Source organism: Myotis daubentonii, chromosome 11 (assembly GCF_963259705.1).
Source record: "Myotis daubentonii chromosome 11, mMyoDau2.1, whole genome shotgun sequence".
Lineage (NCBI taxonomy): Eukaryota > Metazoa > Chordata > Mammalia > Chiroptera > Vespertilionidae > Myotis > Myotis daubentonii.
Window position 1 is genome coordinate 48539822 of NC_081850.1, and position 27014 is coordinate 48566835.

The 27014-nt window shown below is 41.4% G+C and overlaps 2 protein-coding genes across 9 annotated transcripts in view; both read right to left on the reverse strand.

Moving 5' to 3' along the window:
• Window positions 1–6109, reverse strand: part of KIF27 (kinesin family member 27) — a 76323-nt gene extending 70214 nt beyond the window's left edge. For 4 of the 5 annotated variants that reach the window (XM_059657025.1, XM_059657023.1, XM_059657022.1 and 1 more), the window contains exons 1-2: window positions 5965–6109; window positions 313–696 (exon numbers count right to left, since the gene is read on the reverse strand). In XM_059657025.1, the coding sequence (XP_059513008.1) occupies window positions 313–610 (298 nt within the window). In that variant the 5' untranslated portion in view covers window positions 611–696; window positions 5965–6109. The remainder of the gene's footprint in view (window positions 1–312; window positions 697–5964) is intronic. The other variant, XM_059657024.1, reaches the window with a different exon arrangement.
• A 7967-nt stretch (window positions 6110–14076) lies between these two features.
• Window positions 14077–26004, reverse strand: QNG1 (Q-nucleotide N-glycosylase 1). 4 transcript variants are annotated; one of them, XM_059657046.1, is made up of 5 exons: window positions 25862–26004; window positions 22884–23073; window positions 20799–21058; window positions 18216–18411; window positions 14077–14900 (listed from the first exon to the last, which is right to left on the reverse strand). In XM_059657046.1, exons 3-5 carry the CDS (start codon window positions 20970–20972, stop codon window positions 14668–14670), a joined length of 603 nt encoding a protein of 200 aa, XP_059513029.1. In that variant the 5' UTR covers window positions 20973–21058; window positions 22884–23073; window positions 25862–26004; the 3' UTR covers window positions 14077–14667. The 4 variants fall into 4 exon arrangements, with proteins under 4 accessions (XP_059513029.1, XP_059513027.1, XP_059513025.1 ...); XM_059657044.1 differs by lacking the exons at window positions 22884–23073; window positions 25862–26004 and adding exons at window positions 21568–22009; window positions 22156–22773; XM_059657042.1 differs by lacking the exons at window positions 22884–23073; window positions 25862–26004 and adding an exon at window positions 21568–22067.
• Window positions 26005–27014: the final 1010 nt, after the last annotated feature.

Here is a 27014-nt window from a genome sequence, read left to right on the forward strand (position 1 = left end):
TAACCGGTTTGGCTCAGTGGATAGACTAGAGCATCAGCCTGCGGACTCAAGGGTCCCAGGTTCGATTCTGGTTAAGGGCAGGTACTTTGGTTGCGGGCAGATACCCAGTAGGGAGTGTGCAGGAGGCAGCTGATCGATGTTTCTCTCTCATCGATGTTTCTAACTCTCTATCCCACTCCCTTCCTCTCTGTAAAAAATCAATAATATATATATATTTTTAAAAAATATGCTGAGCACCTACTATGTGTCAGGTACTCTCATGTTGTAGCTTCTTTCAAGTGTTTCAAACGTCAAAGACTATGAGAATCTTACCAACATGGCCTCCTCCAATGGTGTATGTCTTCCCAGATCCAGTTTGTCCATAGGCAAAAACAGTTACATTATAGCCTTCAATGAGTGATAACACTAGTGGCTTTATGCACGTATTATAAACTTCGTCTTGAGTGGAACTTTTGCCAAAAACAAAATCAAAAGTAAAGATTCTGTCTCTCCCAATGATAATTTGCTGGGTGTTTGGAATAACTCTCACACAAACTTGATGATTATGAAGAACTTCTTTGCATAGCAGAGGTCTAATTCTTACAGCAACTTTTACTGGTATTTCCTCCATGGCAGCTTAGATTTTCCTAACAGATTTTCTACTTAACATTCAGTGTCTAGTGTGAGAGCCATCCATTTTACATAAGATCTGGACTCCTGTGTATCAAAATAAAAACAAAATTTAATTACTGACTCTTCCCTAATAAATAAATCATCATCTAAAGCAAAGTCAATTAGAACAGGTTTTGTTCCAACATAAGCTAGTTACAAAGAATAAATCTGTCTTGTAAAGGACATCTATAATTTATAGATGAAATGATATGTCTGGATTTGCTGTAAATAATCTAGGGGGTAGAGGCCATGAGTTGGTAAATGATGAAAACTAAATGATAAGCACATGGGATTCCATTGTGCCCTTCTTTCTGTAATTATAGTATATTTCCCAGCTCATTAATCTAAATATTGAATAATTGGGGAGTTAAAAAATTAAATCAAAGAAAATAACTAGGTAATTGTACACATGTTAAAAGCAAATCCTTATACTAGGTTTCATAGCTATATATTTAAAAATAACATCTCCTCATTGCCACAAATATTATAAATAAATCCATGAAATAATTTTAAGGATTTCCATAAGTCATTTTTTATTAAAAAATAATCAAAACTGCTTTTCTCCTCCTAAATTGTTATACTAATTTCTGAAGATCTCTAGTGGAATTAATACATTAAAAATTAAACTGGGCCCTAACTGGTTTGGCTCAGGGGAGAGAGCGTTGGCCTGCGGACTCAAGGGTCCCAAGTTCGATTCCGGTCAAGGGCATGTACCTTGGTTGCTGGCACATCCCCAGTCAGGAGTGTGCAGGAGGCAGCTGATCAATGTTTCTCTCTCATCGATGTTTCTAACTCTCTATCCCTCTCCCTTCCTCTCTGTAAAAAATCAATAAAATATATTTTAAAAAAATTAAACTGGGCTGGGCTGCTGAGGCTCAGTGGCTGAGCATTCGCCTATGAACCAAGAGGTCATGGTTTGATTCCCGGTCAGGGCACATGCCCGGGTTTTGGTCTCAATCCCCAGTAAGGGGTATGCAGGAGGCAGCTGATCGATGATTCTTTCTCATCACTAATGTTTCTATCTCTCTCCCTCTCCCTCCCTTTCTCTGAAATAAAAATATATCTTTTAAAAAAATTAAATTGGTAGCTACACTTACAATGACAACCTGAAAAAATAGATTAAGAAAACAATTCTAACCCTAGCCTATTTGGCTCAGTAGTTGGAACATCTGCCCAAGAACTGAAGGATTCAGGGTTCGATTCCGGTCAAGGGCATGTACCTCAGTTGCAGGCTTGATCCCTAGTCCTGGTTGGGGAGCGCGTTGGGAGCAACTAATCCATGTCCCTCTCACATCGATGTTTCTCTCTCCCCCTCCCTTCCATTCTGTCTAAAACTCAATGGGAAAAAATATCCTTGGGTGAAGAGTAGCAACAACAAAAAGAAAACACTTCCATTTACAATAGCATTAAAGGAATAAAATACTTCGGAATACATTTTTTAAAAAGGTGTGTAAAACTGACACTTTGAAAACTACAAAATATTGTTGGAAGAAAGAAGATCTAAATAAATGGAAAAGCATCTCCTGTTCATGGATTGCAAGACATTGTTGAGATGACAATGCCATATTTCCCAAACCGATCTAAAGGTTCAACACAAGTCCCATCAGAATCCCAGCTGAGCCAAAACCGGTTTGGCTCAGTGGATAGAGCGTCGGCCTGCGGACTGAAGGGTCCCGGGTTCGATTCCGGTCGGGGGCACGTGCCTGGGTTGTGGGCACATCTCCAGTGGGAGATGTGCAGGAGGCGGCTGATCGATGTTTCTCTCTCATCGATGTTTCTAGCTATCTCTCTCCCTTCCTCTCTGTAAAAAATCAATAAAATATATTAAAAAAAAAAAAAAAGAGAGAGAGAGAGAATCCCAGCTGACTTCTTTATAGAAGTTGACAAGCTCATCCAAAAATTCATATGGAAATTCGAGGGACACAGAATACCAAAAACAATAGTGAAAAAGAACAAAATTGGAGGGCACACTTCCCCAATTTTAAAACCAAGCAATAGCATTCAAGAAGGTGTGGTATGGGCATAGCCAGACTTAGAGATCAATGGAAAAGAACTGAGGATCCAGAAATAAACCATCACATTTATAGGCAATTAATTTTCAACAAGCAGGCAAAGACAATTCAATGGGGGAAAACAGCCTTTTCAGCAAAAGGTCATGTACAACTGGATATCCACCCTCCAGTCGGACTCCTATCGCACATACACCAAAGTTAATGCAAAATTATTCATATACGTAAATGTAAGGTCGAAACTATAAAATTCGTAAAAGAAAACAAGGGGGTAACTCTTGCTAACTTTAGATTTGGCAACGGTTGTTCAGATACAACACCGAAAGCAAGAGGAATAAGCAATAAAATGAAAAAATAGATAAAATCCACTTAATCAAATGCAAAAGTTTTAAGCCTCAAAAGATACCATCAGCCCTAGCTGATTTGGCTCAGCGGATAGAGTATTGGCCGGTGGACTGAAAGGTCTCGGGTTAGATTCTGGTCAAAGGAACGTATGCCAGTTACAGGCCCAATCCCCAGTGGGGGGAATGCAGGAGGCAGCTAATCAATGATTCTCTCTCATCACTGATGTTTCTAACTCTCTCTCCCTCTCCCTACCTCTGAAATCACTAAAAAAATATTTTTTAAAAAACACAAAACTTGTAGGTCTTGGTAGGATAAAAAGTTTACAAATGTAACAAGCAATCTATAATAAAGTTTAGTGTAGATGATGAAAAATAATCAGTTTGGGAGAAGGGAAGTCTTAAACAATATCATTAAGTAATCTAGTAGCCTAATGAACAAAAGTAACATTTGCTTGCTATGGAAATGTTAATTTAGACATATTTAATATTCACTAGCCTTTAAAAACTGTGCAGCAATACTGTGCATTTATAACTTTGTGAGTGGATAGTCTGAAAAGGATCACAATAACAAAAAACATTTACATCACTCTACTAAGAGCCCACTGAGCGTAAAATAATATCAGCTCCCTTGGACCATAAAATGCCAAAATAGTTAGCAAACTATCTTTAATGGCCAAAAAGATGCATCTAATCTTGTCAGTTTTATTCATTCTACTAAAATCCATCACTGAACAACTAAATACTCATACGTATAGTAAATCTTTTCAGGGATCCTAAAGGTCTCTACAATCATCTGCTGCTGGGAACTTTTCCAAAGAAATTGCAGAGATGCTGTGCTGAGTTGGTTCTTCCCAATGTCTTCAAACACCTACATTAGAAGTTTCATCATACAGATTAGTTGTGTGTGTTTTTATACCATCACATTAAAACAAGTCATGGTCTGTGTTAAGCCAAGACTAACTACTTCCAACGAAATTGCTAATAAAAAGTACTAAGTATAATTGGGATATTTTCATGTTCTTGCCCCCCCCCCAAGTGAACATATATTTTTAATGAATATATTTCTTTCATAAGACAGCCATTAAAGCAAATTAACTAAGTGGTGATATATTTTCAAACGATGCAAGACAAACACATACACACAAACAAAAACTGGTTTTAGGCTGATGCAAGAAGGTATGTGTTTCTCAATCTGATAAAGAGAGTGGGTTTAGACAAAGTGAAAATCAAGAAATTTCTTTCTCAAAATGAATGTGCATAAGGACTCCAAGGGCAGAGGAGCAGAGAAAAGCAGTCTTGAATCCCTGTGGCATCAGCAGGAACATCGCTGTCCATGGTTACCAGCCCTAATCAGTGTGCTCAAATGCCAGCATCTTTGCTGGCTAGCAGTCTCATTGTTTGTTTTTGGTAATAGCATACTTGTGTTTCCCATGGAATGCTGATTTAAATCAATAGAGAGGAAGTTCTACTTCTTTTTTAGAAAGTTCTTTATTCTTCCTTTCAAACAGGTTTTGTTTTGTTACTTTTGTCATTAGTTCTGTCCTTTTCTGCATTTCTCTTTTTAAGAAACTTGACCCACAGGAGATACCAATGAGATTTCCAAGCCTTCCACTGCCTTTCAAAACCTGTATAATACTTAAACTTTGCATATTTACACAATTGCTCCTGATTTCTTAACTTTAGATAGCAACACTATTAATTTTCTCAAAGTGGTTAGAGATGTAAATACTCCTCCTCCATTCTTTCGTTTCTTTACAGTGGCAATATATATTATCAACCATCCTGTCTTTTGGAATTTCACTTTTTCTCATTCCCACTGAGTAGTAGGAGAAAGGGCTAAGAAATGTGCAAACCTGTAGAGAATTTTTATAAATGTGTGTTTGAACGAGACGGGCAGCATGATCTCAAATGCTCCCCCACTTGGTTTATTTTTAATATATATAATAGGAATTTAGCTACAAAGGCTAGGACCCATAAACATATGGTTTGCAAAAAATTAATATATACGAATTTGTTTAAAAATCCACAGCACTTACACTTCTTCAGCTTCTGATCAATTACAGTAATCAGAAATATATCTATTATGTCATCGTTAAATGTAAAGGAAGGTGAAATCTGACTGGCTGGTAATCTGATATAGGCATACTCAATGGGAGTTTGAAATCTGAGTAAAGACAAGATAAATATTTGATCACCGAAGCCATGTCATTAATCAGAAATAAGTGTTTCCAAATGCGGCTGGCATCCTGTGCCCTTGGTTTTTCAGAAGGAGTGGTTATCTAAAAGTTGTGGCTTGTTAATATTTCCATAAGAAACTTCCCAGCAAACGAAAGTGACTCGCGTAAGGACCTCAGAAAAGGCTTCAACTCCATAAAGTACTAGCTGGGGAAGACAGGAAGTAAAGAGGGGAAACATCGACGGTTTAAAAACTTGAAGAGGGCGGTGTTATTTGAAAGGCGTTTTCAAGGAAGAATCTGGCATCCTTTCTCGGCCATCAGCTACCTCTGCGGGAGGGGGGTCGGACTTCAGCGCCCAGAATGCGCCAAGTTTCGACATCCGCGAGGGAAAAAGGCGCCTGCGACAAAGCGAACCCCCCAAAGGGGTGGCCCTTCCCACTCCTTCCAGATCCCGCAGCTGGAGGGTCAAACACGAGAACCACCGAGGCTCCGACTCCAGAGCCGCTCGGTCCCGCGCTCCCACGCATCCTACTTCCCCGACCTCCTCAGGGGCGCCCAACCTCCTCCGGCGGGGTCCCCAGCACCCCGGGGCGCCGTCGTCTGCCGGGCCGGCTCCCCAACTGCCTCCCGCCCCCACAACGGAGTCCACCCGCGGCGGCCCCCGAGCGCGCCCCTCCCGGCCCGCGCTTCCTCCTCCCAACGGCGGGCCCGGGACGCGGCAGGCGGGAGGAAGCTCCGCACCCGGCCTCGCCAGCCCGGCCGGCCCGCCCGCCGCGCACTGACCGGCCAGAGAAAGCCCGTCCCGGCGGCGAGCGCAGCGCAGAACTCCTCGGTTTCCTTCCACCGCGCCGCCGCCGCCGCCGCCGCCGCAGTCCGCGCCTTTTGTTGTCACGGGTTCTCCCGGCAACCGGCGAAGCCCGACGCCGACGCGCCCCCTCCCGGCCGGGCGTCACGCTGCGCCTTGGGCCCCGCCCCTCCCCGTCAAGCCCCGCCCCTCCCCACCCCACCAAAAGTTGTATGACATGACAGCAAGTTGATAGGACAAAAGCCTCAATGAACAACAGTAACAATTTAGATTTGCGAATTCCTAGGAAGGCTAACCAAAACATTTGTGGCGGAGGATTGTTTGCAGGAACTTAAAGATATGCCAGTCCCGGAGTCCAGTCCCATGATGAATAAAACCAAAGCTGAACCATGTGGACCTAAAAGGCCTCTAGAATTAGAAGAAAGCCAAAGTCTGGCTTGCATCAATGTTTTACTCCACTGATAAACAATGCAAATGAAAATGATAAACCATTTTCACCTATTAAGTTGTCAACAACTTATTGTAATGTAATATCGGCAAGTGAGACAGATACTTTTATACATAATCCAACCTCTTGTCATCTCTCCCAAAAAAATAGAGATATTGATAATCATGTACAAATATGTCCATTATGGTATTATTTATAATAGCAAAAACTTGGAAGTTACATATACGTTCAATGAAAGGGATTGATAAATTAACAATAGTACATTTATAAGAATATTATGTCCTCATTGAAATTCATGTTTACAGAAATTTGGTACAAGAAAATACTTACAAATTAAGGATGCAAATAATGTATAGTTTTCTCACCTGAAGAACTGGGATAAAAATCATCTCTACTTCATAGGGTTGTTTTGAAGTTTAAAAGGAGAAAATAATTGTAAAGCACACAGAACAGTAACTATTTAAAAGTTACTAGGTGGCTAGAATTATGATAATTTCCTCAAATACACATATAAAAAACATAAGACAGGGCCCTGGCCAGATAACTCGGTTAGAGTGTCGTCCCAATACATTAAAGTTTGAAAGTTTAATCTCCAGTCAGAGCACCTACAAGAATCAACTAATGCATAAATAAGTGAAACAACAAATCAATGTTTTTCTCTCTCCCCCCTCTCTAAAAACCAATCAATAAAAAAAAAACAACCACAAGGTAGTAAAACTATTCAACAAAATTATAACACTCATCAACACTAAATCAAAGTTCATTTTTAAAATTTTTTATTTGCGTGACATCCTATATAACAAAAGCCCAGTGACGCTTATGGCAGGACGACCAGAACAACCAGTTGCTATGGCACACACTGACCACAAACCAGGCTGGCGAGTACAGCAGCAGTGGCAGGAGCCTCTCCCACCTCTGGGGCAGCACTAAGGAGCTGCGAGCCAAGTGGTAAGCAGCAAGGAGCAGGAGGGGGGTAAGGAGCAGGCAGGTGGTAAGGAGTGAGCAGGCAGGCAGTTAGGAGTGAGGGGTCCCGGACTGTGAGAGGGATGTCTGACTGCTGGTTTAGGCCTGATCTAAATGGCAGTCAGACATCCCCCCAGGGGTCCTGGATTGCAAGAGGGCACAGGCTGGGTTGAGGGGCCCCCGCCCTGCATGAATTTCATGAGTCAGGACTCTAGTTGGTTAATAAAATTATATAGGTTTCAATTAAAGGTCATTTTACAAATTGAATCAACTAAGGTATTGGTTCCAAGGAACAGAACCAATTCTGAATTATTTAAGAAAAAAATGACTTGTTTGAAAAGTTTATAATTAGCCCTAGCCAGTTTGGCTCAGTGTATAGAGTGTCAGGCTGCGGACTGAAGGGTCCCAGGTTTGATTCTGGTCAAGGGCATGTACCATGGTTGCAGGCTCCTTCCTGGCCCGGGCCCTGGTTGGGGCTCATGCAGGAGGCAACCAGTTGATGTGTTTCTCTCACATCAGTGTTTCTCTCTGTCTTTCCCTCTCTCTTCCACTCTCCCTAAAAATCAATGGAAAAATATCCTTGGGGGAGGATTTAAAAAGAAAAAAGAAAAGAAAAAAAATATATATATATATATCCTATCTAATAAAAGAGAAACATGATAATTAGCGTACGACCGCTACCCTTCCCATTGGCTAATCAGGGCAATAAGCAAATTAACTGCCAGCCAAAATGGCGGCCGGCAGCCAGGCAGCTTAAAGCGAACATGAGGCTTGCTTGCTTCAGTGACGGAGGACTCCAACGTTCCCCCCCCCTGCCGCTGCCGGCCTCTGAGCTGCAACTCTAAGCAACTATGTTACAAATATAGAAGCTAAACAAAACCCCAGAAACCTGCTTTAGTCTGCCAGGCTTCAGCCAGCAGGATCGCAACATTGTTTCAAATACAGAAGGTAAACAAAGGCCAGAAACCTGCTTTCAGCAGTGGAGGCCTAAGAGCTGGAGCCTCAGAGCTAAAGCTGGCCCAGAATAAAAAAGAAAAAGAAAAAAAGGAGTGGTTGGGAGCTTCAGTTACCTGCCAGCCTGAAAACAGCCCTCAGCCCCTCACCAGACTGGCCAGGCACCCCAGTGGGGACCCCCACCCTGAAGGGTGTGTGACCAGTTGCAAACAGCCATCATCCCCTCATCCAGGCTGGCCAGGCACCCCAGTGGGGACCCCCACCCTGATCCAGCACACCCTTCAGGGCAAACCAGCCGGCCCCCACCTGTGCACCAGGCCTCTATCTTATATAGTAAAAGGGTAATATGCCTCCCAGCACCGGGATCAGCGGAGCCAAGAGGCCTCCTGGCACCGGGATCAGCATGACAGGGGGCAGCGCCCAAACCCTCTGATTGCCCTGTGGCTCTGTGTGTGACAGGGGGCAGGGCCACAACCTCCCTATCCACCCTGCTCTGTTCGTGACAAGGGAAGGTGCCCCAACCCCCTGGTCAGCCCTGCTCTGTGCCTGATAGGGGGGAGCTCCCCAACCCCCTGATTGCTCTGCGGCTGTGTGTGTGACAGGGTGTGGTGCCCCAACCCCCTGATCGGCCCTGCTCTGTGTGTGACAGGGTGCGGCGCCCCAAACCCCCCCCGCCCCCCCCACGGACCCTACTCTGTGTATGACGGGGTAGAGCCATAATCTCCCCATTGGCCCTGCCCTGAGTGTGACAGTGGCGGCGCCCCAACCCCCTGATCGGCCCTGCTCTGTGGGTGATAGAGGGTGACGCCCCAACTGCCCCCCACGGGCCCTGCTCTGTGTGTGATGGGGTAGAACCATAACCTCCCCATCGGCCCTGCCCTGAGTGTGACAGGGTGTGGCACCCCAACCCCCTGATCCACCCTGCTCTGTGTGTGACAGGAGGCAGTGCCCCAACTCCCCTATCAGCCCTACTCTGTGAGTGAGAGGGGGGAGCTCCCCAACCCCCTGATTGGCCCTGCTCTGTGCATGACAGGGGGGAGCTCCCCAACCCCCTGATCGACCCTGCTCTGTGCGCTACAGGGTACGGAGTCCCAACCCCCCTGATGGGCCCTGCTCTGTGCGGGACAGGGGGTGGCGCCACAACCTCCCCATCGACCCTGCCTTGAGTGTGACAGGGGGCGGTGCCCCAACCGCCCAATCAGCCCTACCCTGAGCATGACTGAGGGTGGCATTGCAACCTCCTGATCCACCCTGCTCTGTGCATGACAGGGGCGGCGCCCCAACTCCCCAATCGGCCCTGCTCTGAGCCCGACCAGGGGCTGCACCTAGGGATTGGGCCTGCCCTCTGCCACCCGGGAGCAGGCCTATGCCAGCAGGTCGTTATCTCCCGAGGGGTCCCAGACTGCGAGAGGGCACAGGCCGGGCTGAGGGACCCCCCCCCTTCCCCCCGAATGCATAAATTTTTGTGCACCGGGCCTCTAGTGTATATATATATATATATATATATATATATATATATATATATATATATATTCATGTAACTTGAAATGAAATGAAATGTGAAAAGTTATGTTTTAGAATCTATGAAATAGAACATACTCCTATATATTCATTAGTTTATTTAAAGGAGACCCCTATTCTGTTGCATCAATTAATATATTCCTGTACCAATAACATGCTGCTTTAATTACTATAACTTTCTTGTATATTTTGCTATCTAACAGGGCCAAGCCCTTCCATGTTGTTCTAAGTTTTCTTAGCTATTCTTGACATTTGTTTTCCTAAAGAACTTTTGAATCAGTTTGACAATTTTCAGAAGAAAGTTCCATTGAGAGTTTCAAAATTGGGATTGCATTTAATTTTTTAAAATGTATAAGTACATTGTTTTTATAAACATAAAGGACAACTTTAAAAAATAAGAACTTCAATGGCTCTTTATGATAAAGTCCAATCTTCTGACATGGCATACAAGGCCTTCCAGATTCTATTTTTGCCTAGCTTTCTAGACTTATCCCTGCTATTTCTTATCTCACATTTTATTCTTCAGTATCAGCAGAGACCATATATTATTTTTTTAATAGTCTGGCAGTTCCTTTTTTAAATATGCTTTTATTTATTTTAGAGAGAGAGAGGAAGAGGTAGAAACATCAATGCATCAACATCAATGGGCTGCCTCCTGTGTGCCCCCTGTTGGGGATCAATCCTGAAACCTGGGCATGTGCCCTGATCTGGAATAGAACCAGTGGCCTCTTGGTGCATGGGTTGATATTCAACCACTGAGCCACACCAGCTGGACTATTATTTAGTTTTATGACCCCATTGTTGAACCATCAGTATTTAATATATAGTAAATATTAAGCTCATTGCATAGATTCAATAAATGTTTATGAAACATTTAAAAACAGGAAACAAAAAAAAAAAAATAAATAAATAAATAAATAAATAAATAAATAAATAAATAAATAAATAAAAACAGAAAACAGCCCTAGCTGTATAGAGAGCATCAGCCACCAGACTGCAGGGTCCTGAGTTCGAATCTAGTCCAGCGCATGTATCTCAGTTGCAGGCTTGATCCCCTGGTTGGGACGTGTGCAGAAGGCAGTCAACTAATTTATCTCTCTCACATTGATGTCTGTTTCTCCCTGTTTCTCCCCATCCCTTCCACTCTCTCTAAAAATCAATGGAAAAATATCTTCGAATGAGGATTAACAAAAATAGATAGATAGATAGATAGATAGATAGATAGATAGATAGATAGATGATAGATAGATAGATTGATAGATGGATAGAATATCCTGGGATGAGGATTAATAAAACAAAAACTGAAAACAATTAATTTGCTTAAGGCTATGTGGCTGGCAAGTGGCACAGGCAACCTGAGGTCTGGGTCAGATGACAAAGTCAACAGTACCTCCCCAAAGACTGTGCTGAGCTCTATAACTTTCTACACAATGCCTACCTCTTTCTTCCCTTTCCTTCCCTTCCCTTCCTCTCAGTTTATTTGCTCAAATTGAGATCCAAACATGGTCCATATGTAATATTTGTTGGATATGCCCCTTAATTCTTCTTTTAAGCAATAACAGTTAGCCTCCACCTTTATGAAAATTGTGGTAAAATACACATTACATAAAATTTACCATCTTAACCATTTTTAAAAATTCTTTATTAAAGTATTACATATGTCTCCTTTTCCCCCCATTGACCTCTCCCCAGCCCCTCCCACCTCCACCCCCATTTTAACCATTTTTAATCATGCAGTTCTGTACTGTTAAGTGCATTCTCATTGTTATGCAACCGATCTCCAGAACTCTTTATTTGTCCTTTTGTGACTGGCTTATTTCATTTAGCACGTCCTAAAGGTTCATCCATGTGGTGACTACAGCTTTCTGTTGTCTTTTAACTTGTTTCTCTATTCCCTACATTTTCTGTAAATTAGTTGTTAGGTCGACTCTTGATTAGATTCGGATTCAATTTCTCTGCCAAGAATAATTCATAAATGGGGTTGTGTACTTCCTATTACAACACACCAGCAGGCACAAAATGTCTGCATATCCCACTTTTGGTGATGTTAAGATTATTGGTGAGTTCAGGTGCATTCAGCCTAATCCATCTATTAAAAAAGTTCCCCATCAACATTTTACTTAATAGTTTTAACAGCCATTGGTCAATAAGTCCGGTCATTTTCCAGATCTATTAATTCATTAGGAATTCCAAAATGGTTATTTTCTAATTCCAATATTCCTTTTTGCATTTATTAGCTGAAATTATTCTATAGAAAAGAGCTTTCCCTCCATCAGGTTATCCTGAAATGCAGTTAGTATAGAAATAGCAGGATACATACTTGATTTTTCCCCCTTTTAGTTATTGATTTTGAGAATAATGAATTGATCAACCAATAGAGTTTCTTTTCTTGGAGATGAACTCATAGATTTTTGCTTTCCAAATACTACTATTTTCATTCCTCAAAGTAAGTATATCTAGACTTATTAAACACCATTTGACCTATTGTTTCTTTTCATTTTAACTCGGGCATCATCAAAGTTATTGAGCCTTAAAAATTGAATTCCATTCCTGCAACCAACCCTGAGAATGTCAAAATAGGAATGGTAAAAGAAGGGAGAGAGTTACTAGGTTTTTCCCCCCCGCAGAAAATTGATTAGTTCTTTCCTTAAACTGAATTAGTTCTTTCATTGAACCAACTCAGACTGTAGCCTTACGTTTTTCCTAGCTCTTCTTCAGCAGTTCCCACCTTGAAATGATCCCCACCTGCCAAAATATTCTGAACATACAAAGGTATAGAAAACAAGGTTGTTTGGGCTGCCGGTCATCCCTTCTTTTCTATGAGCAAATCTCTATTTCTTCAAAAACTGCCCCTGCTCCACTTCATAGGCCAGCCAAGTATGTGGCCTTTGCCCCAGGCCATAGCAAAGGCCAGAGTGGCAGGTGCGGAGGTGCATGGGGCACCTGAGACTCAAGCCAGGCTCATCAGCAAAATCCGATTCTTGCTTGAGCTATTGGCAAAAAAAATTGCATTCTGTTGCCTGGATTCATTACCTATTAGTTATGTCTTCAAACAGAGCAAAAGAAATATAAAGTATGGTGTCTGGGCATGGCTAAGGCTAGCTCTTTCCCTGGATTTACCCCCTTTTTTTATCATTAAATAAGCTAATTTCATTCCAGTTTTTTTTCCCCACTAAAAACTAAAATATTCTCCCTGTTCCTACAACCAGAGTCTATAAAGAGAACCAACTATGTGCAAAAACAAAAACAAAAACATCCTAACCCAAAGAAATAAAAACAGAAAAGGAATGTAGTGCATGAGAAGAGAAACTTAGATGAACGCCACAATAATATATTTCTTCAACTTTCCAATTGCTTTAATCAGTAAATTTTATATCTGAAAGGAATCTTGCAAGTGATTTAGTTGCACCATACATTTATTATTTTTTTGTGTGTGTGTTTTTAAAATGTATTTTTTCATTGATTGCAGAGAGGGAGAGATAGAAATACCAATGATGAGAGAGAATCATTGATTGGCTGTCTCCTGCATGCCCCCTACTAGGGACCTGGGACCCTTTAGTCTGCAGGCCAGTGCTCTATCCACTGAGCCAAACCGGCTAGGGCCATTTATTAGTTTTTTATTTTACAGTCAATATCCCCGAGTTATTTTGCCATATTATTTATCTATACCTGTATTAGGGTTCTCCAGAGAAACAGAACCAATGGAACATGGAGAGAGATAATGATAGACATAGGTCTATCTATCTATCTATCTATCCATTTAAAGAGAGTCAGAGAAACTTATTTTAAGGAATTAACTCACATGATTATGGGAGCTGGCAAGTCCAAAATCTGAAGGGCAGGCCAGCAAACTGGAAATTCAGATAAGAGTAGATGTTACAGTCTTCAGTCTAAACTCTGCACGTCAGGCCGGCAAGTGGGAAACTCAAGCATGATTTCCATATTTGTAGTTATTATGACAAGTTTCCAGCAGATGGTAGGAAAGTGCTTGGGGAAAGAACACCTTTTTGAGTCACACAGTCACAGGGAGCTGGAAGGGTAGATAATAACAAAAATCAAGATTAGAAAGGAGGTGGGGGTGAAAGAGGGGAGTGAGTGGCAGATAATGAGAGTTCTGAAATATAAAGCAAATAATCAAATTCATTGTAAACCTTTTAAAATTATATCTGGTCAATTCTATTTGAATGAAAGAATACATTTCAGGTTTAAGAAAAGTTTTTAAAATCTTTATTCAATTTCAATGTAGTTACATACTCTGAAAGAAAAATAAAACTGGACAGACTGATATCTTGAATTGAAATCATTATGTAAAAAATCCCACTGTCATTACCAATAAAAAGTTTAAAACAAGCTGTCAAGATTTTATAAGAGTAGCAGCAATTATATAGCAAAGACCTCACCCACCCCTGTCTCATATCTCATGATTAAGGTATACAGAAAATTATACATTGTGAAAAGATACCAACTAAATAGATGAAATACTGTCACTGAAGATTAATTATAAGACATGATTAATTTTAAGAAATCTGAGATTTAAAGCATTAAAGTTCCTTCACTATTTCTGTCATGTGTCCACAAAAAGGAAAAATAGTGTCAAACTAAATAAGCAGAAAAAGGATTAACTTTGGGAATACAGAGTGATATGTCAGGAGAAAATTTTTAAGTGAGACTGGGTAATCAGTGTTCTTGTTGCTGAAACCCTACCACTTTCTCTTAACATCAAAGTGAAATTGTATAAACAATTATGTGATATAAAAATGCAAGCAGTTTTCTTTGGGTCAATTTACGCTTTGGGTCAGTAATATATGCAACGTGTTCGATGAAATGGAATTCCTTTCATATCATCCCTGTGATCACGGGCATAGTCCCATAAGTAATAATCCAGAAGAATGGAATTGATCTCTTCACTCGTTTTTTCACCCTTTTTTTCAATAAGGTCCAGAAGACAATCCCGGATCAGCTCAACACACCAAAGTGAGCACCCTCTGATTTCTACTTCTTGCCTACTCCCATACGAGAGCATTTCTCCTGCAAGGGGAAAAACAGCAAGAAGCACCAACAGTCAATGATATGAAATCTACTCAGAACAGTACTATAGAACAAAACACAGTTTTAAAACTGTAAACCTCTGACTTTATTTATTTTTGGTAATTTAAACTATTTCTAAACTCAGGCATTAATTCAAAATTGCAAGTTAAATTCCACGAGGATATGGATGATGTCTGGCTTGTTTGTCTCAATATTCCTAGGACCTAGCATGGCAACTTGCACATACTAGCCCCCAATAAATATTTACTAAAAGAAATATTATAAGAGTCAGAGGTTTGATTTTCATATGAAATCTCCTGTCGTGTTGATAACGAATAAAAATTGCTTAAAACACTCTTCAGGCTGAACACATCTATAGGCCTCTTACACAGATCTTCACAGTACCTGATAAGCACAATGATCCAATGAGACTTAGGAAAAATGCCCCAGCCCCACTAGGTTCCACTCTGTCACCTGGGATCTTAAGTAATGTAACTTACGTCCCATCTACCCATCTCTCCCGAGGGCTTAGGCACTGGTGACTGGGGAAGAACCAGTGGAAGAACAGACACTAGCTGTGCCCCTCCATTTCCTTATTTTGCTCCAGGTGCCAGCATACAAATCCATCCCTTCCTCTTCATTCTCTTGTTTATCAATTCTCCCAAACTTGACTATCAACTTGCCAGAATTCTCAAATCAACCACAACAGTGATCTTGGAGGCAGATACCACCACCCAAGAAGAGTCATTCGATGAGTCCACTACCACAGCTGACAGCTTGACTGCCACCTTGACCCACAGGCATCCAGTTAAGCAGCACCCAGACTCCTGACCCACAGAAACCGTGAGATGATAAGTGTCTTGTTTTAAGTCACTAAATTTTAGCATATTTTGTTACTCCCCGATAAGTAACTGTAGGTTGTACTGTGTTCTCCAAAAAGAGACCAGTCAAGTCAAACTCTTGGTACCTGTAAATGTGGTCTTATCTATAAATAGGCTCTTTGCAGATGTAATCATATTAAGATGAGGTTACACAGGATTAGGGTGGGTCTCATATGCCATGACTGGTGTCCTTGTAAGAAAAGGAGCAGATACAAAGAAAGGAGACACCCAGGGAAGGCCATACTTGAAGTGATGTAGCTACAAGCCAAAAAGTGCAAAGACTTATTGGGAGCCTCCAAAAGCTAGAAAGAGGTAAGGAAGGATTCTTCCTGAGAGCCTTCAGAGGGATTCAGACTTAACTTCCACAGCTGTGAGAGAATAAATTTCTGTGGTTTTAAGCCATCCAGTTTGTGGTAATTTTGCATGTCAGCCTTATGAGACTAATACAGTGGGAAAGGACATGGATTTTTGAAAGAGAAAAAAGTGAAACCATTTGAGAGGAATGACAAACATATAGAGTCAGGGAAGGCAACGTAGCCAACATATTAGGCCTAAAACTCAACCCTAGAATCACAGGGAAGAATCTAAATCTAGCCAAATTGCATTGTCTGTCTTTATAATTAGCTAAACATATATATATATGCCTTTGGTGAAGAGATGGGTTAAAGATAAAATAAACAAAAATCTGGGTAGGCTTTCCAAGGACTGTCCTGGAGATATCCCGAAAAGAGGAGAGTAAAAGAAATTTAAATGCAGCACATCCTCAAGTTTGGAGGCAGAATCATTAGAGGTCAGTTAAGGAAATTTCTACCTCATCTAATCAAACAACCTGATTTTAGATTTCACTTAACATATTTTTTTTTCAGTACATATACTTTTACATTTATAGTTTCTGTTTCTCCTCTAGTTTGCTAATAAAGTACTTTTCAGGGAAAAAAATCCAACTTTGTTTAAACAAAGTAGGGGCAAAGATATTTGTTCACCCTATACCAAACTGGTAAGGATAGCAGTCTTCTTTTAGGAGCTGGACAAAATGAAGGCAGTAACAGCTGCAGATGCACATCTGGAAAAGAGCATCTGGAGACGATGAGGATGGCAGGGGAAAGTTCAGACAACTCTGTCCAACTATATTGGATGGATCCCTTCTAACCGGGGTTTTTTTCACAGTAGCAGAGACAATTGGATGCTATAAAAATTCAAGAGAAGGAGATGGACAAATCATGAAGAGTCAGGAAAAGCTATGTGGAAGAGGTAGCACTGGAGCTAAGCCTTTGTGGATGTGTAGGATTTTAACTGAAAAAAGAAAATTTGAAATTGGGTGAGGAAAACCAGGCAAGAAAATGTTTAGAGATAGGAATGAGCGGCATATACATTGGCCAAAAAAAAAAAGATCAGCTGACTATGTCTGTATGCAAAGGAAGCCCTGACTGCTAACAGTTGTCCCTTTTAAAGGTATCCAATAATGACCCGGGACATGAGCATTATGACATAAAATGGCTTGTTATTTTTCAAATGAGGAAACAGAGAGACAAAGTGGATTGCCCAAAGCAGCATTAAAGCCTGGAAGAAGCAACCACAGGAATAATGGTGTCTTTATATTCTGTATTATTCTCGAGTGATTAAAATCTATTTCACAAGAGAAAATTATGCAACATAAAAATGACTTTCTTTTAAAAATAAAGAAAAAAGTAGCTGAAAATACAGCACCCAAAAGAGAAATTAACATTACAATTTTACAATATAATTATTTTCCTTACACAAAGAAATGTTTAAGAAACAAAAAGCTAATTTTCTCACAAACACAATTATTTGTACTCTTATATTATAATACGGCTTCCACTCTTGAGAATCAATAATCAAATCCAATAATGGTAAATAAACAAATCTAGAAAAGTGAGTGACTGGAGCATTTGAAATCTTGCTTCCTGGCATGTCACCAGTTTGGCTCAAGTAAACAAATAAACTCATACAAATAAAAATTTAAAAAGAAAGAAAACTGAGTGACTTGTGCAAGATAACCCAGTGGCAGACCTTGAAGCCTCCAAACTAAAAATCCACTTCATATTACCTCTCATCCCCTATTTTATTTCACATTGTAGTGTGCTCTTTGGCTTAATACTCTTCAAATGCTACACTTGATGAACTGTCTTAGTGTTGCACACCTTCACGTAATAGAAATTTAGATTTCACTCTATTATGATGCTCTAAAATGATATCTTGAATAGCGCAATTTCCCACAATATCAATATTCCATAGTATAACAACAAAAAGCAATTTTCTCCATATTTTAATTGCCCTTGCATTTTTTCTTTACGTATATTTTTAACAATAAGTATTTCTTTTTTCTAAGGAAAGGAGACCTTTTGTGAAAGAAACTAGAGACTCAATAATAATTCACAGTATAACAAAGAATGTCTTAATTAAGCTGACAAACCTTTGAGAAGCTTCTCCAGTAGTCCTTCAGAGTATTTCAGGGCTCCCAGGTGAACAAGTACCTGAGGTAATCTATAGTCAGCAAACATGGTAATGCTGGAGATGTCCTTAAAGCAGCCGTCTCCTTCTCCCTCTAACACACTCCACGTATCTGCCACAAGGATTTGGGCCCGTTTGTAAAAAGAAATTCTTTTCCCCTGATGAGTGAAGAGAATATAAATGTTACCTGGGTATCTCAAAGCTTTATGAAATGCTATAAAAATAAAAAGACATGTTGAAGGGAAGAATAATCTTACTCTGTTGGTAATAGATCTTTTATAAAAAAAAAAAAAAAAAAAAAGGGTGGGGGTAATAAATATTAAATTACCTCTATCACTCCAAATTAACTTCCTATATTTTTCAAGGCACATAAAATACAACTTATATAATCATGATACTATTTAGTGTTCTTTTTCAATAGCATTACTTCATGTACATATTTCTGTGTCACTATAATCGACCTACTTATTATTTTTAATAGCTAGATAGTATTTCTTTAGAGAGTTTATATATGTTTTTCTAATTGCAACATAATTCACATTAATTGTATAAATATAAAAAGGTATAAAGAAGAAAATAATCATCCCTAAACTCACCTTGGAAGAGAATCACAACATTCATTTTTGCCTGTTTCCTTTCAGATACTATGATTAACTTATTCACAGATAAAGACATAATTGACCAACAGCTAGAATTTGTCTGCCACTTTTGGAAATGGTCAAAGTTAATATGTAACAAAAGTAAACTACCAATTATATTTATACATGGAAGAAAAAAATTAACTCAGCATTATAAGATAGTGGGTTATAATTTAACTCAAAAAAATTCTCTACAAATATAGGATGAGGCAAAAGTAGATTTATAGTTGTTTGTTTGGAAAATAATACATTAATTAATAAGCAATAATACAAGAATAAACTCTGTGTTTCGTGTACTCACAACTATAAACCTACTTTTGCCCCCCTTTATAGTCAAATGGACCCAGGAACTGGATCCATTTCTTGAAAAACAAGGCTGAAATGATGTACTTTGAAGACAAATCTCAAAGTAACCTCTGCATTAGCAAAATGGTTAAAACAGAATGAAGTTCAACAGTAAGCTAACCTATGGACTCTTTTCTAAGAACTGTCTGTGCCCATCCACACACCCTGAAAGCCACATCCAAATGGTCACAATCCCTGACAGTTCAATCAGTCCTTGCACATAAGTTTTAGAACTGGAACTGAGAAAGTCTCTCTCTCTCTCTCTCTCTCTCTCTCTCTCTCTCTCTCTCTCTCTCTCTCTCCTCTCTCTCCTCTCCCTCCTCTCCTCTCTCTCCTCTCCCTCCTCTCCCTCCTCCCCCTCCCGTGCTGAAGCAATAAGATGCAAAGTTCATGGACCTCCATGGAAAAAGCTGGTCAACAGGAAGAGAAAAATGGAGTCAACAGAAGCTAAAAGGAGAAACTGAATCCTGACGGCACTAAGCTCTTGATTGATCCCGGATGTGCCTTTCCGAAATACCTTCCAAAAATTCTTCTTTTTGATACATTTTTCAAGTTTTGTTTCTGTCATTTTCAAATAAAAGAATTTTTACATACACAATCAGGCCTCCTCTCACTTGATAGCTAACTATTATCTAGATAACCTAAGATAAACTAGTTAAACTTTCTTTTTCAACTGGTTCCTGCTGCAAAGGGGACAATACGCCCCTTGTCCTTAGGCTCTAAAAAGCAATTTAATAAGTAATATTATTGGTAATTTTAGTTGCTGAAATGTGACTACAAAAGGGTAGCTTGAACATTTGACTTAAGTATTCATTAACTCAGGCAATAAATCAACAGATTTATATTATGTGAATCTGCTGAAGTCGCTTTCAATTCTTGTCACAGTTAAAATATACAGTGATGAGATTCTAAATTTTTACATACCTGGAACGGTATACAAAATGCTCACCATTTTAAAAGTAAATCTCTTTAAATTATTTTGTACCATAAGGCAATAATACTGTCAAAGTATTCTGTCCATGTAAAGGAAAACACATTATATATATACATATCTATCAGAACTCTGCAAAAAATACTTTTTAATAGAGAATTATTTAAAAAATATTAAATTAAAACAATTATTTAAATGTATTTAAATAAGTAGAGAATTTAATAAAATAACTATTTAAATATACTTAAATAGAGAAAATTTAGTATACATTCTGATTTTCATCTAATGAAAGTAGATTTTTTGAAGTATTAAAAGGACCTCTTTACCCCTAAGTGACAACATCATGTTCAAGGTTCAGTGTTGTATTTAGGTTTGAAACATTTTGAAAGGACAACCAAAAAATAAAAAGGACAACAAAAAAAAAGGACAAAAGAATTATGGGAATATACTGATTAGAAATCACTAGAGAAGTAATGTCTTTGAAACACTACTTAATTTGTTATATTCCTTGTCCACAAGAACAAACTTCAAAATTTAAGTTTTTATTCTCAAAAAGAAGTTCCAGAAACTAACAGACTTGACAATGAAAAGATAATCAAGATTTCTAAAATCCCCCACGAAAGCAACTCACCTCAAACTCAGTCACATCTCTGTAAGAGGGAAAGTTTTCAACTACCAGATGCATTAACTTCTGTGCACTTTTTTCACTTTTTCGGACACAGTTAAGGAAGGAGCCTTCAAATTTCTCAAGCAAGATTTTCCCGGTTTCATTGAGAATCCGATGCCTCTCTTGGATCAAAGGCATGGGCACATCCGTGTCAGAACGGAGGATATGCCGAACCTGATCCAGGGACACTGTGGCATAGTACGAAGCACTAGTTATTGGTATCCCTTGGGGAGAAAAGGAAACGCATAGGAACCATGTCATATTTTTATATTTATCAGACCCCTTTCTTTTCCAACATAGTTAATATGAAACTAAATGAGTGTTGCAGGAATGAACTAAAAGTGGATGAGTAATAGAAAACCAGACCAGGTGCCTCATTTTCTATGGATTCATCTGTACTGTTTCATCCACTTCTAACAACTGTAAAATTACATCAGGTGTATTTTGGCTGCGAAGAACGTGTTCTCTATCTGTGCCCTTTGTTCTTAAGATTGCATCAGACCGGCTTTTGTGCTTAGCTGCGACACTGATACCAGGATCAGCTCCCACTGAGTAAGGATGTTTAATGCCGGCCTCTTAGCATACTTTTACTGTAAGCTGCGGGGCTGGCGACGAGGAACTGCAGGTTCGCCTTATCGGCACATGACTCCCTCTCCCACCCCGCTCCTCGGGACCCTCCCGGGAAGCTGACGCCTCACAGGCTGCGGGTCTGACGGCCCGAAGGGGCACCCACCTTCGTCCAGGGCTCTGTTGATGGCGGCGCACAGGGACCAGTACCCACTGTACGTCCTGCCCCGGTAGCCCACCAGACATTTGTGCTCCTCATGCTCCGACCAGAAGGAGAAGTTGAGTGTGTCTGCCACGAACACCCAGTTGACCGCGGCCTCGTCGGCCGCCTTGGGGTTCAGCTCATGAAGGGCCTTCCAGCCGCCCAGGCGCAGCTCGGGGCCCGCGGCCTTGGCGAGCAGCAGCTCGGCCACCCTCCGCACGCCTCCGCCGTCGATGGACACGTCTCGGCTGTTCTCAGAAATGAACTTGGCGGACTCCCGGGGAGGTAGGGGCCCGTCCATCCCGCCCCTCCCTTTGGGACTCGGGAACGACAGCCAAACTCTCTTTCCTCTGCGAGTCTCCCTCCCCACCCGCGGCGGGACCCCAGCCCTGCCTGGGTCCCGCCCCTGCACACTCACACTCACACACGCACACACTCAGCGGGACCCCTGCCCTGCCTGGGGTCCGCAGGGGTCCCGTCCCCCTGCACACTCACACTCACACACTCAGCAGGACCCCTGCCCTGCCTGGGTCCCGCCCCCTGCACACTCACCCACACACACACACACACACGCACACACTCAGCGGGACCCCTGCCCTGCCTGGGTCCCGCCCCCTGCACACTCACCCACACACTCACACTCACGCACGCACACAGCGGCACCAAGGACCGAGATCTCCGCAGGAACCGGTTCTCCTCTCTACGCGCTCCCTCCGCGGGGCATCTACGGAGATGCAGGGCCGAGCTCCCTGCCACGCAGCCGCACTTCCGGGAAAGCGGCCCCGCCTACTCTTTCCGGGGCGCGCGCCCCGAGTCCGTTTCCGACTCTGCTGGTCCGGAAACACGCCCGGACGGCCCAGCGCGCGCCGGCCCGAGTCGCCCACCCTGCGCCGTGCGGCTGCGCCATTTTGTCCGAGGTCCCCCCTCCCGGCCTCCCTGCGGGCAGGCGGGTCTGAGGTTCGCTTCCAGGGCCACAGCCGCGACTCCAGTGGATGGACTGCATTTCCTCCCCTTGGCTTCCGCCTCTCCTCTCCCCGAGGACGAGGTCTGGGCTGGACGCCCCGCATCCGGGGCCTGGGGCCGCGCCGAGTACACGGCCTTCGCTCTGGGTGCGCAGGGCCGAGCCACGCCCAGGCTGCGACCCGGGTCGAGGGTTCCCCATCCCTACCCATGCCTCTTCTTTCTTTTCCTAAATTCCTGGCCCATTTGGAAGCCGAATAATCGGTTGGAACGTTTGGAGACGTGAATGAAGAAGCAAGTGTATTAAATCATGAAATTACCTGGAATTGTGCTTAAATACTGAATCTCATTTAGTGTTGGTCGTGGCAAAATGATCCATAATCCGCGTTTTGCAAGAAGCTGCGAGTTGAATCCTTGGTCACGGATCCCCAAGCCAAGGGCACTTTCTGCAAACCGAGCTTATCAATCCATGTGAACTGGTACTGTCAAGTAATGACTTTATCAGTGGGCCTACAGAGACAGAGGAAATCAGTATTACCTTACGGCCCCAAACTTTTTAAACAATACCTTTTAGGATGAGGAGAGAGGTATAAAAGTCAATTTCTCGTGATGATCCACATTTGTCTGGTGATGAAAAGTTAGTATAGAGGCATACTCTTTTTTCTCCTGAGATAAGCCACCATGGATAATATAAAACGTTTACACCTTTGAAAATCAACTATTTTAAAAAATCAGTAGTCGTCTCTAGTTACTGACAGTAAAGAACCCCGGAATTTTTGGATGATTTGGAACTTGTCAGTTCGACAACTGCCTCCAGCGAAGCAGAACCTCATCTCCCCGGTTTCTTCATTTTGGCAAGAAAAAGGAACTTTAGTGACTTCACTGATTTACTGTTCCAGAAAAAGTCACTAGTACATCAGTATAGTTGTTGAATAAATGTACATCTGTGGGCTTGGAATTTTTCCTGTGTACCCAAGCAGTTCTAAGTTTTGGGAGTCAAAGAAGTTGATTAGCAAGAAAATCTAGCAATGTGCAAAAAAATCTAGGAAGCTAAATAATTTAAGCCATTTTCTCTCACAGACTTACTGATTTTAAAAAATCAACAATTTGAATTCCTAATATGTTCAGGATTGAGTTAAAACTCTAGTATAAATAAGAGTAAAGCATACTTCACTCAAGAAACTTATTGTTGAGATAAAGCATAAACTGTGTGGGTGTTCTGTTTTGGCTTTTAAGCTTGTCTACAAGATGCTGGGAATACAAAAAGTGAGCTGTTTACATACTCAGCATCCTTTCCCTTCTCCCTTTCTAACAGAACCCTGCTGTTATTCGGGAATCCTTCCCTCCTACCCACAGTTGGTGTAGCTCAGCCTCCTGGTTTCCAGGGCTGGTCTGGACTGTTCTAAGGGTAGTAGCACCCTCTTGCCAGGGACTGGATTAGGATCATGCATGTACCCCACTGCCCCTCAATGAGTTTTTAAGGATAGGTTTTCAGGATACTTTCAGGAAAACTTTTCCAGGGGAACTTCCAGAAGTGATCTACGCTCCCACTAGGTATGTTGAGCTGTGACATATGTCATGAAATTCCTAGTGCTTATGATGGCAACCTGAATATATGAAGTCAATACACAGGGGAGGTAAAAAATATAGCAGAGAGCCCTAGCTGGTTTGGCTCAGTGGATAGAGCGTTGGCCTGTGGACTCAAGGGTCCCGGATTCGATTCCGGTCAAGGGCACATGCCCAGGTTACAGGCTCAATACCAGTGGGGGTGTGTGCAGGAGGCAGCCAATCGAAGATTCTCTCTTTTCATTGATGTTTCTCTCTTTCCTTCTCCCTTCCTCTCTTAAATCAATAAAGATATATTTTAAAAAAAAAGAATAGCAGAGAAATGGAACTGGGATAATGGGATCATGTCAACTCTTAGTTCTGTCCTACTTTTGGATCTCCAGTTATGTGAGTTCATAAACTTCCATATAGCTTAAAGCAGTTTTGAGTTGAATTTTCTACCTTACACAGGTAGCAAATATAGACATGGTATTTGACATGATGTAGTGAGAAAGGCAGACAATCAAATATCTGGGTAAGATTGTACTTCACACAACAGAAAACCAGACTATCATGACTAAACAAAAGGGATTGTTTTTCTCATTTAGTAAATCTAGAGGTAGGCACTCCAGGGCTAGTGCAGTTATTTGAGAACTAGGTTCCTTGCTTTCAATAAGAAATATAAATGGGTATGGCCACTTTTTTTAAAAAAAGAGATTTTATTTGTTTTTTATATATCTTTATTGATTTCAGAGTGGAAGGGAGAGGACGAGGGAAATAGAAACATCAATGATGAGAGAATCATTGACTGGCTGCCTCCTGCACGAACCCTACTAAGGATCCAGCCCCCTTCACTGGAATCGAACCTGGGACCCCTTAGTCCACAGGCACATGCTCTGTTCACTGAGCCAAACTGGCTAGGGCACCGCTTTTATCTCTTTATGAGAATAACAGTATAAAGAAAGCTCTCCAGTTGGCCCTTTAGTCTAGAACTCCTAAACATTCACCACCTGGTCAAGGTTAACCTGAATTAACCCCTGTGGAATCCAGAAGCCCCCACTACTGTCATTTTGGAAAGGATCAGCTATCTGGAGTTGCTACTCTCACTAATCATCCCCCACTTGCCCTGCATCAGGCTGAACCCTAGGGTTTATGAGGGATCAAGCTGACACCTTTTACTCTATTGTTCCTGCCAATCTCTCTCCTTACTATCAAAATGACTTCTCCCTCTTTTGATCTGATAAGCAGCTGTCATATGCTTTCCCATCCCTACCCTAGAGACTTTTTTGTTCTAGATGGACTGGCTCTTCCCTTCCATGAAGCTTGTCCCTTAATGGTAGACTTCAGGAAGAAAAGGGGAAAGAGGGATAGAATGACCAAAAGGGGATAATATTTGATAGGATTTTGAAAGGTGTGATGGTTTGGTGATAATGCCTTTTATTTCTCTCAAAAGAAATACAGGTCTGGGAGTTACAGGTCTGAGTGTGGGGAATCAGGGAGAAATGGGGTGGGACTGTTGAGAGGATAGGAAATCCTTATGAGTTCTGGACAAAGAATGAGGTGGAGACTAGAAAGATTTCAGGTCATAGGATAAGAGAGCTGGTATTTCAATTTACCCCAACTCGGTTGCTAGTGCCAGTTGGCAAACAGGGGAACCCAACCCCACATAACATTTGCATTTTGTACATTCAACCACCCAGTTCAGCAAATTAGCTTCCCGTTTTAAATATGGACAAATGTGTAGTATAACTACCTTGACTTTAATTGTCCAGGTAGTCCCTTCTCTCCTTTTCCTCAGGTCAGAAAAGAAAGTGCTAAAGCCTGCCTTGGGCAAATGATGTCCATCTGTGCATACAAACTCTTGATGTCTTTTTCATCTGCTAAGAACAGAGGGCAGGATTTTGTATCAACACACTGGGACTTTACCAGTTTTAACACTTTACAAAGTTATTTGAAGCAACATAACATGATTGTGAATGTACACATGTACACACATCTTACATTCCTAAGAAGTTTCTTTTTCCTCATTATCAATTTGTTATAATTATTGGATTGTCTTTTCAAATAGACTATTTTTGCTAACCACTGCACCCTTAGGGCCTACTGTCCCTGTACACACTTCAGGAACTAAATACATTCGTATGAATTAATGAAAAGGTATGGAAATATACTTATGGTTCTTACTACATATTACATAGTTGCAGACAAAGGCCCTTTCATCCCATTATCAAAATACTTAAGCCCTTTGCACCCAGACTTTGGAAGGTCTTGGAAAGGTGGAGGTGATAAAAAGACCTTTTTACAATTTAAACTGTTGCCCTGACCGGTTTGGCTCAGTGGATAGAGCGTCGGCCTAAGGACTGAAGGGTCCCAGGTTTGATTCCGGTCAAGGGCATGTATCTTGGTTGCGGGCACATCCCCAGTGGGGGGTGTGCAGGAGGCAGCTGATCGATGTTTCTCTCTCGTCGATGTTTCTAACTCTATATCCCTCTCCCTTCCTCTGTGTAAAAAATCAATAAAATATATTTAAAAAAAAATAAACTGTTAACCCCAGGCATCGTTAAATGTGCAGGTTCTTTTTATTTTTATTGTTGGCTCTATTACAGATGTCCCCCATTCCTGCTCCACTTTACCGTCCTACACCCTGTCCCCGGAGGCCTTCACCATATTATTGTCAGTGACCACAGATTATGCATATATGCATGTTTTGTTTAGTTTTTCATCTCATCCCATCCTTCTCACCCCCACTTCCCCTTTGAGATGTCAGTCTTTCATTTATCCATGCTTCTGGTCCTATTTTGTTCTTTATATTCCATATATAAGTGAGATCATGTGATATTTGTCGTTCTCTGACTGGCTTATTTCGCTTAGCATAACACTCTCCAGGCCCCTCCATACTTTCCTAA